Genomic DNA, 10,928 nt, shown 5'->3' with positions numbered 1-10,928 from the left:
TTGTTAGTTACTATGGGAGATTAACTATAACACCCTCTGAAGAGATGTCTTCCTGTCATCTGGACATAAACAGAAAGACTGCAGTAGAGTTTCCTCCATCTGTACGTAATACAATTCACAAAGATATTCATGTTTCTGTTGTGCTTTGGTTTGGTAGTGGTAATTCCCACCGAATATGAACAATGATGAGCAACTTCAATAAAAGTCTTCAAATGATTGAATGTACTTTTGTTTATTTTCCTCTATAGTGTAGAAAAACACAAACCTTTTTGTTCAGCGTAGTTCTGCTGACTTCTACTGACCGTGTTTTGCTGTGAGAAAACCTTTGTCAACAACATCATATCGCTCTGAAAAATAACATCCCAATGTTAGGACTAATGGTTTGCAGATGTGTGGAGCCTCCTTACTAGCCGCTCCAATTACCACACTGAAGAAGAACTCTCCCAAACCGGTACATAATAGGGCTCATAAGCTACAATGTGGGCACCCTTTCACCACATGAACCTTAGCATCCCTACTCTAGGCATGTCATAATAGGTGAACATTCAGTGAAAACGGGGAAATATCTCATCTACAAGCTCACAAAACACCACGCGTTGTGAGCTTATATATAGAATATGTTCGGCAAAGCGATTTGGTGTAGAGTGAAAAAAGGATGGGTGGGGCCGCTGGAGGATCCCAGTCAATGAAGTAAGGGGTTTAAGTGGTTAAATTGTTTTAATTATACATGCTGGCACTGTGGCACTGGAGACTAGGTATAAACATAAATAAAGCAAATCCTATTTTCTAAAGAAACACTCAGTTGCTTCAATTGTAGAAATTTAGTTTTGTACCAAATGTACATGCACACATGCATGCGTACATGCACACGGGGCACATGTCCATTGCACCAGCTGTGCTGTCTGATTGCCTTGAGACTTGCACTGGTGGTTTGGAGCCTGCAGCATGTCCAGCCTCCTGTCGAGCCTGGCTGTATGGTAGAATGGAGGTATGAATAAATGGATTAGCCATCAGTGTACATTGCATGTAGATGAGTTATAAACTCAAATGTCTACACAAAATGTGTGTGTGGGGGGGCACAAACAGGGGGGGTACACCTGTTCTTTGTGTTCCTGGGAATACTCCTGGATGAGCCTCACAATTAAGGTCAGGTGAGAAGGGGAAAACTGTATTAAGTACATTTAAGGGTCCGTTTGCACACACACTGTCAAATGATATGAAATACGCCAATGCCATTAAACAAAATCATATTTGTATGCAAGTAATACTTTTGCTAGATGAACTTTCTTGGCACTACTCATAGTTAGCCTACTGTGTATATAGCTTTGAAGGGCCTTATAGCGCAGTACAGAATAGCACACTCTTTAAAGTGTACTGTTCATGGAGACTCTTGCCTGTGGATATATTTCTACTGATACTCTGGAGCATTTCACAGCCCATGGCTGCTGAGGCATTAGCATTCCTTTTTACTCATTTTGTTCTATGTCCAAGCTGAAACGTTGTGCCTAGTGTAACTGCAGTTCCTGTTACCACTCTTAACAGATTTGGAAAGGGTTATGATTTCAGATTGTATATACGTACTTATGCTATACAAGTAAAAATTGCAGATCGACAATCTCAAAACATCTCACATTACGACTTGAGGTTACCTTTGCATTTTTTGTTAAAAGAAAATGTTTTTCCGCTTATGACGACATGCCCAAAATGAAAGATTACGCCAAGTTGAAAGTGGTTAAATTGCACAGTTTTGCCCATAACTCCCCATTATTGATAATCACGCCCTGTGCTGTATTCCATTTCCTCATTTTGCTTTCCTGACAAACCCAACATGACAATGCGGAGGCACTATTGACATATTTCTGGACAAATGTATTCAAATCACATGGCTTATAACTGGACAGAACATTGCCAAGCAAGTATAACAGATGAAACCGTAACAGGCCTCTGGAATACGGAGTCCAAGAACAGCCATTTTGTGCACACGATACACAGTTTGTTCCCTTGTTTTAGTGTCATTTCAGATTAGCTGGCTGTATTCAAGGTCCGGGCTGAAATAAACTTACGTACCTTATGAGAAAATGGCACTGTAATGGCGCTGTCTCGTGACGTATCGTGGCTGTGTTTTGTCTGTGACTGTTGTTATATCCACTGCACACATGAAGTTCCAAATGTAAAAGTTTTGAAGTAGTAATTTGAATTACTAATTTGAAGTTGAAATCTAGTTTAAATAATTACCCCTTGCATAAGAGCCCAATCATTATATCAAAGATGTGGCTGATATGTATGAACATTTTATTTTTTAACTTATTATTTAGCTATTTATGTTGTTTTGACTTTATTTATTTTTGTTTTTATTTATTTGCTTACAGTGTTCATTTCTAAAATGAGTTGACAATATTATCTTAACATAATAATGTTGAAGACCTCACCCCTCTGAATACCGTTGCATAGTCATATACAGGCTCAGGAGGTAGAGCAGCTGCTTGTGAAATGGAAGCGGTTCCCAGTTCGATCCCCGTCCAGGCTCCCTCAGAGTTAGTGTTGAAGTGTCCTTGAGCAAGACACTGAACCCCAACTGCTCCCGATGATTAGGTTGGTGCCTTGCCGTTGGTGTGTGAATGTGTGTGAATGTATGAATGTAATGCACATTGTAAGTGCTTTGGATACAGGAGCTACATACCATTGACCATATCGATCATAAATCTGTGTGCAATCCATATTGTAAAGGTCTATTTTCATTCCAGCTGGAAAAGTATTTGTATTGGCTGCCATATTGTTATCAGTGAAATATTTCCCTCTAAAATTGCTATCAAAAATCACACATTGAACTAAAATAGTTTAAACTAGAACAGGTCTCCGCCAGGGCCCAGGGGCTTATTTCACGAAAGCAGAATTAAATAAGCCTGGATTTAAGCCAAATTGACAAAGTCTGCTCCGTACAGCCTGGTTTATTCCGTTCCACGAACGGCAAGCCAGGCTGAGAAGGAGCTACTTTGTCGAGCTAAACTTTGTCAAACCAGACTGGGGTCCACGGGGGGCCGGGAATCCACGGGGGGCCGGGGGTCCACGGGGGTCAAATACACCGGATCACAGAGGCAGCGGGCAGTACATGGTAATATGAACAATCTCACATCCAGGTGTAGATAGATAGATAGCAAATTGAAGGAACTTAAAGGGCAAGACCACTTTGGTAGAGGTTTGGGTTGTGTAGTTACCTTGCCATGATGTAACTCCAAAGGTGGACAAGAAATAAAAAATAATTGCTCCATTGATTAGAAATTGATAATTCAAAATATGCTCCTCATTGACTTACATTGTACGGTAAAACTTCTCTCAAAGTCACTCTTTTAGCACAAAAACGAACACAAACAAAGTTGATTCAGACAATATAGAACATCACCAAACCCAGTACTGTTTGTTTTATAAATAAAAATGTCAACTTCCTGTTGATTTTGCCATTTTTAATAAGTAGAAAACCCGGACTGGATCGGCGGATCCGGATCCAGATCTTCAAATAGTAAAATCAACAGGAAGTTGACATTTTTATTAAAAAAACAAACAGTACTGGGTTTGGTGATGCTCTATATTGTCTGAATCAGCTATGTTTGGGTTCATTTATGTGCTATAAGAGTGACTTTGAGAGTTTCACCGTACAATGTAAGTCAATGAGGAGCATATTTTGAATTATCAATTTCTAATCAATGGAGAAATTATTTTTTTGTATTTCTTTCCCACCTTTGGAGTTACATCATGGCAAGGTAAATACACAACCCAAACCTCTACCAAAGTGGTCTTACCCTTTAACATTATAGAACAGCAGCAGAGAATGAGAAGTGTGTATTCATTCCAATGGTCCATTGGGTGACCTGATAATACAGTAGGTGGCATAGCCTACTGTCAGATGTCCTGAAGCAGTCCAAATACAACATTTGGATTGTTGAGGTTGAGGTGAGGTCTGCAAGGTTAATGTAGGCTATATGAAAACACAAGTGTCCCCGTTGTGCAAGTAAATTAAATAGACAAATACCAGGCCACAAATACCAGGGCTCTGGCCCAGAAGTTCCTCGCCAGAGCTGGCGAAAACTTCTGGGAACTCAGATTACAGCTACTGTGACCCACCCATAATGAGTCACATTTTTGTGTTGATTTATTTTTTGGAGCTGTCAGTGTTAATTTATCAGTATCAGTATTCAGCTTGGTCAGTAGGGGGCAGTATCAGAGTGTTTTCTCCCTCATGGGATACTATTACCTGCAGACAGGAAGCTCACGTCACTCCAATGAGAGCTACCAGTCTGAAAACAACCCAAACATTCTGTGTGCTTCTTTCTCCTGTTAAACAGGTTAGTTGTGGTGCATCAACAAACTAAATGATATCAATGTGATCATTATAACATTAAGTACACGTTCTGATGGTGGAGCCTAACTCTAAAGTGTTTACAAGATGTGGTTATTGTTTGTGAATGAATCCAGTGCAGAACACAGTAGTTTGGATGGAGCAATCAATGCAAAATGGCGACGTGAGTGCGCGATGTTTACATAGGAACTTCTGATCCTAATTCAGACTCCCATTAAGAGCTCCCGTTTTTGTAGAAGTATTAAGAATGTATTTTGGTATATTTTGGGTGTTCTGTAAGAAGTTTGACATGCTACTTTATTGTGTTTGGACATGGTTATATTAGTTAAACTCTCAGGAATTGGTCAATGAACATTTCAAGTACCGTAACTTAAAACTGCATTACTAAGAAGAAAAGTATAATTGCTTAAATGTAAATTGCTAAAAGTGCATTAAGTTAAAGGTGAATATTCCTGAGAAAGACAAGGTGGTTAATTAAGGTCTGATTGGGTACTATATTGTATGTTTTGGAGTGAGGTTGTGTAACAGGTTTGCTATGTGAAATATATGGAAAAGTATATGGGAAAAACATGCAGTATTATAATGGTGATTAACTCCAGTGATACAGTTGTGGTTTAATTGAGTGATTTTGGTGAAAACAAAGTTGAAGATAAAGTAAAAGACATTGAAATGATAATACAAAGTAAAAAAAGAAATGGGAAACAAAGTGAATTGGGAATTTGTGAATTGTGTAAATAAATTCCAATGAGAGCTACCAGTCTGAAAACAACGCAAACATTCTGTGTGCTTCTTTCTCCTCTTAAACAGGACATTATTATCTGTATGTTTGTCCTGGCTACCTGGGACCTGCAACATTACCAACAGCGCTTAAAGCTTGTTCAATTTTGTTGGCTTTTTAAGCATTATTTCACTGATGGGCCGACTGAGTACAATCCCACTTGTTACAGCCAAACTTCTTGAGCATGGTACTGCGTAGTGCTGTGTTCAGGGAGGTGCTTACGTGCGTGTTCGGGAAACCCCCTGACTTAAGGCAGCCTTCATACCGGAAGGAACAGGAACAATGCAAGTTGGGAAAGCATGCCCCAGCCGGTTAGGTAATAAGATTCTCAAGGACTGCTTATTCAGAGAAATTGTCCAATTTCCAGTCTTTAAGACCAGATGACTTTTCAAGGGGAGGAAAATACAGAATCTGTTCTTGTTATAACATTATTACAACTGTGCATGGCGAGAAACTTTAAGTACACTTCACGTTTAATTGCAACTTACTATGACAGTTGTTGCTCTATCACTCCAATGTTGGTAAACGTTAGCAAAATTGCACAAAACACAAGCACCCTTAATAATGAGTATTGTAATGAGCTGTTGAGTATTGTAATGAGTCCACACAACTGTGTTGAGTTCATAATAAATGCTTTACTGAAAATAACGTGAACAGTACAGGTATAGAGCATAACATTCTGCCAACTACCCCACTCACTTCCTGGCTTCATAGTGACGTCATAGTTTCTCTTAATGTATGCCACATCTATCAAGAATCATTTTACTCCTCACTTCATCCTCACATCATATGCCTCTATACCCTGGAATTGGAAGATAATAGTCAGAGTGAAGAACACAGGCTCCTGAATAGCTGATATTTCAATTTATTGCATTCCTTCACCTGCATGAAGGTATTTAAGAAGACAATATTTAGGGAGGGATACTCCATCAATTACTGTAGCATAATATCACATAGCAGAAATTATGTATGTGTGAATCTTTCAAAGTATATGACTGTAAATAATCAATAATTCGTCATGCTTTGTGATTAGATTTACAGTAGACCTTCTTCCTGTTCAGTCCCAAACACCTCAACCTCACAGAGAGTCAGGTATTCTTTTCTTCCAGGAATCACAATACTGACAAACTGACCCTCCATCCCATTACAGGTAAAGGACTTGGTCTCGCCAGCTGGGATAGAGTCGATTACAGCACATCTGACCAAAAAGAGAAAACAGATGTTCCAAATACACATAAACACTGCAACTGTTGCTGTAATACATAGAACATTTTGTCAGAGTCAAAAGAACTATGGTGCAATGAATGGTGCAAACCTATGTCAATTGTAAACATTTGATCTCTATTGACTTCAGAATCAATGGTGTATTCCTGCAAAGCAAACAAGTGCATACCTAGGATTTCCATTTCCATTGTCCTTCAGGGAGTTTCCAATGCGGATCTCAGCTCCATTGATCCTTTCTTCACAGCAGTCTTTTCTGTTGGTGATCTTGACAGTATTCACTTTGTAAGTCTTCTGCAGATCCACTCTCCACCAGGGTTTAGAGTCAGAGTGTGTGTGGGTACAGGAGTTCTGTGACCAGGCACTGGCACGATTCCCATCAATGGCTCTTTCCGGAGTTCCACTGTCATATATTGAAGACTGAGCTACTTGTCCACCTCGTGCCACATTTTCACCTGCATGAAGGTATTTCAGAAGACAATATTTAGGGAGGGATACTATACTCCAACAATGACTGTAGCATAATATCAAATAGCAGAAATGATCTATGTGTAAATCTTTCAAAGTATATGACTGTAAATAATCAATAATTCGTCATGCTTTGTGATTAGATTTACAGTAGACCTTCTTCCTGTTCAGTCCCAAACACCTCAACCTCACAGAGAGTCAGGTATTCTTTTCTTCCAGGAATCACAATACTGACAAACTGACCCTCCATCCCATTACAGGTAAAGGACTTGGTCTCGCCAGCTGGGATAGAGTCGATTACAGCACATCTGACCAAAAAGAGAAAACAGATGTTCCAAATACACATAAACACTGCAACTGTTGCTGTAATACATAGAACATTTTGTCAGAGTCAAAAGAACTATGGTGCAATGAATGGTGCAAACCTATGTCAATTGTAAACATTTGATCTCTATTGACTTCAGAATCAATGGTGTATTCCTGCAAAGCAAACAAGTGCATACCTAGGATTTCCATTTCCATTGTCCTTCAGGGAGTTTCCAATGCGGATCTCAGCTCCATTGATCCTTTCTTCACAGCAGTCTTTTCTGTTGGTGATCTTGACAGTATTCACTTTGTAAGTCTTCTGCAGATCCACTCTCCACCAGGGTTTAGAGTCAGAGTGTGTGTGGGTACAGGAGTTCTGTGACCAGGCACTGGCACGATTCCCATCAATGGCTCTTTCCGGAGTTCCACTGTCATATATTGAAGACTGAGCTACTTGTCCACCTCGTGCCACATTTTCACCTGCATGAAGGTATTTCAGAAGACAATATTTAGGGAGGGATACTATACTCCAACAATGACTGTAGCATAATATCAAATAGCAGAAATGATCTATGTGTAAATCTTTCAAAGTATATGACTGTAAATAATCAGTAATTCGTCATGCTTTGTGATCAGATTTACAGTAGAATAACCATCTTCTTCCTTTTCGGTCCCAAACACCTCAACCTCACAGAGAGTCAGGTATTCTTTTCTTCCAGGAATCACAATACTGACAAATTGACCCTCCATCCCATTACAGGTAAAGGACTTGGTCTCGCCAGCTGGGATAGAGTCGATTACAGCACATCTGACCAAAAAGAGAAAACAGATGTTGCAAATACACATAAACACTGCAACTGTTGCTGTAATACATAGAACATTTTGTCAGAGTCAAAAGAACTATGGTGCAATGAATGGTGCAAACCTATATCAATTTTAAACATTTGATCTCTATTGACTTCAGAATCAATGGTGTATTCCTGCAAAGCAAACAAGTGCATACCGAGGATTTCCATTTCCATTGTTGTTCAGGGAGTATCCAATGCGGATCTCAGCTCCATTGATCCTTTCTTCACAGCAGTCTTTTCTGTTGGTGATCTTGACAGTATTCACTTTGTAAGTCTTCTGCAGATCCACTCTCCACCAGGGTTTAGAGTCATATTGTGTGTGGGTACAGGAGTTCTGTGACCAGACACTGGCACGATTCCCATCAATGGCTCTCTCCGGAGTTCCACTGTCATATATTGAAGACTGAGCTACTTGTCCACCTCGTGCCACATTTGCACCTGCATAAAGGTATTTAAGAAGACAATATTTAGGTAGGGATTACAGTCCCATTCATAGTCACTTGTAACTCCACCACTTAGCATTATAGCAAATAGCAGAAATTGTGCATGTGGGAATCTTTAAATGCAATATTTATAAAGGAATGCCGTCCCATTTGTAGTCACTTATAAAGCCATCAGTTAGCATTAGGCCTATACCATTAACGGTGCATGTCTGAATCTTTAAAAGCAAGACTGTTATTAATCAAAACATTTGAATGGTTTGTGATCAGATCCTTTTTGGTCCCAAACATTGTAAAATTGTATATACACAAATATTATTGCCATGACTAGCAAAGTTAGAAATCACTTAGTCTCATAACATTGATTACAATTACTATTTAAATAAATTTACTCATAATGCACTAGTGTCCATACTTTCCATGCTGATGAGGCATATCTCCCCAGTAAAAACAATCAACGCGAGGATAACATCTCGGGTTATCATCCTGTGAAAGAAATTACATCTGTGAGTGAACTCTTTCAAGTTGATAACATTTCAGAGAAAAGTCAAGTACACTTAAAGGTAGGGTGACGTGATTTTTTGTTTTTCTCTCCAGCTCTTTGAACAGAAAATACATTTTTGGTTGTCAATTTCAGCCAATCAGGAGAGAGTATCAATTCATCAGCTTCACTTTTATTTTTAATTTCATTGCAGACCAAATTTAATTGGTCTGCTCATTTCTTTTTGTAATCACTTTCAATTTCACTGATTCACTGATTGGATCAAATTGGTATGCGTTTACTGAAGAGCTGGTGATGAAGGGAGACCCCTGTTACTGAGCGAACACTCTATAGCAATGATTACTATCAGAACATAGAGCTATTTAACACTTACTTTAACAAAGAAAATATCACTTAACCTCTGCCTAAAAAAAATATGCCTAATTTCACTTTTTGTACCGGACACTGCCTCAGTTCAAATAATAATTCAAAAGGGTTTCCTGGTCTGCAGCTAAAAGACAGAGCTTAAAGAAAGATAGATAATTCACAGATAGAAATGGGGACAGGGAAAGGCTGGCAATTACAGAAAGACATTAAGCAAGTAAAGAACACCTAACAGTTCATGCAGTCTAAATGGTTGTAAATCCAGATGTCTTATAGCAACAGCAGCAAAGTTTAAACACAGGTAAGTCAAAGTAAAAAAGACAAATAAAATAGTTGAGCTTAGATTCTGCCACTAAATATATGCAATATGTTTCTGAATTCATATTGTTGGTAGAATATCAATAAACAGTGAATATATGAATGAATATTCGGTATGTGTATCACCATATTAATTAATATGTGCAGTCTATCAACAATGAATATATTGATGAAAATAGTATTTTCTATCAACATTTATCCTTAACAGCCATCCTTTGATGTTGGGCAATATTATTTAGCAGTCTCCAGTTGGTATCAACTATAGGTAAATTGGTAAAAATGTGTAATGATTGAGTATTAGTAAATAAACCAGTACTACTTTCAGTACACAAAATAATGCTAACAAATTAGTGTAATTAACTGTCATGTTTTATATTTAAGTTGTGGACATTCTATCAAACCTTACTGTAACTTTGTAACTATCTACTGCAGCCTACTGTAGATAGAGCATAAGTAGAGAGGAAAGGCAAAGAGAAGATGGATATCACAGGATATATACTACATACCTTGAATCTTTACAATGACCGTTGTCCTCTGTATCTGCATGTATACTGAGCAGTACTGTAGCGCTTGTTTGACAATGAACAATTGCGCCTTTTTATATCTCTCAAGGGGCGGACACTGGTCAAATAATAAATGAACAGGTGGCAAATTGTGACGGATGTTGAACAGGATTTAATTTGTGGACATTCTAAGTAGAGTGGAAAGGTAAAGAGAAGATTGATATCACAGGACACATACCTAGGAAGACACTGGTAAAATAATAAATAATCAGGTGGCAAATTGTGACGGATGTCCGTCCGTCCGTCCGTCCTTCAGTCTGTGACCAGATAATCTCTGCCACCGTTGGCCCGGTCGCTGTGAAACTTTGCACACACACTCCCTGGATGCTACAGGAGAACCATTTTTCAGATCAGCCTGTCATAGATTCACCATGAGGACGACTTTTGCAAAACACATTTTTGGATATTACTCCTACAGATTTTGTCCAAAAAACACGCAAATCGGTACACAGTATCTCTATAGTCATGTGATCAACACGGATCTGTCCGATTTTCCAGATTCCATCCTGATTGGCTAAGATTGGCTCCCAAATTTTGCAGGATTGCTCCGTTTTGAACACAATGCCTCAAATCATGAACGCAGCTTGCGATTTCCGTGAAATTTCACACGCACATTCCCACTAGGCCGAGGAAGAAATGCCACTTGAAATGTTTTCAATCAGCCTCATGGTGGCGCTATAACAGGCCGATTTGCGTTTTTAATACTTTGCACGCACACTCCCTAGAGGCCAAGGAAAAACATCTGCCCTGCATTTTTCACATTTGCC

At 38.9% G+C, this 10,928-nt stretch overlaps 1 protein-coding gene across 1 annotated transcript; it reads right to left on the bottom strand.

The window, feature by feature from the left end:
* Window positions 1–5,587: 5,587 nt before the first annotated feature.
* On the bottom strand, window positions 5,588–10,157 carry LOC311049720 (uncharacterized protein). Its single transcript, XM_084063519.1, has 8 exons — window positions 10,105–10,157; window positions 8,831–8,901; window positions 7,781–7,935; window positions 7,325–7,607; window positions 6,978–7,129; window positions 6,526–6,808; window positions 6,179–6,330; window positions 5,588–5,934 (listed from the first exon to the last, which is right to left on the bottom strand). Exons 2-8 carry the CDS (start codon window positions 8,848–8,850, stop codon window positions 5,918–5,920), a joined length of 1,062 nt encoding a protein of 353 aa, XP_083919645.1. The 5' UTR covers window positions 8,851–8,901; window positions 10,105–10,157; the 3' UTR covers window positions 5,588–5,917.
* Window positions 10,158–10,928: the final 771 nt, after the last annotated feature.

This window comes from Gymnoscopelus microlampas (genome assembly GCF_963454915.1).
Source record: "Gymnoscopelus microlampas genome assembly, chromosome: 7".
Lineage (NCBI taxonomy): Eukaryota > Metazoa > Chordata > Actinopteri > Myctophiformes > Myctophidae > Gymnoscopelus > Gymnoscopelus microlampas.
The sequence above is the reverse complement of the archived record's forward strand: the minus strand, read 5'-3'. Positions and strand labels throughout refer to the sequence as shown.

What these genes read in the sequence shown, in the direction of transcription:
- LOC311049720 (XM_084063519.1), bottom strand. Translation starts at nt 8,850, where the DNA reads ATGCCTCATCAGCATGGAAA. An exon ending in ATGCCTCATCAGCATGGAAA is followed by an intron (nt 7,936 to 8,830) that starts GTATGGACACTA and finishes CTTTTTGGTCAG; the next exon opens with ATGTGCTGTAATCGACTCTA. An exon ending in AATGGAAATGGAAATCCTAG is followed by an intron (nt 7,130 to 7,324) that starts GTATGCACTTGT and finishes CTTTTTGGTCAG; the next exon opens with ATGTGCTGTAATCGACTCTA.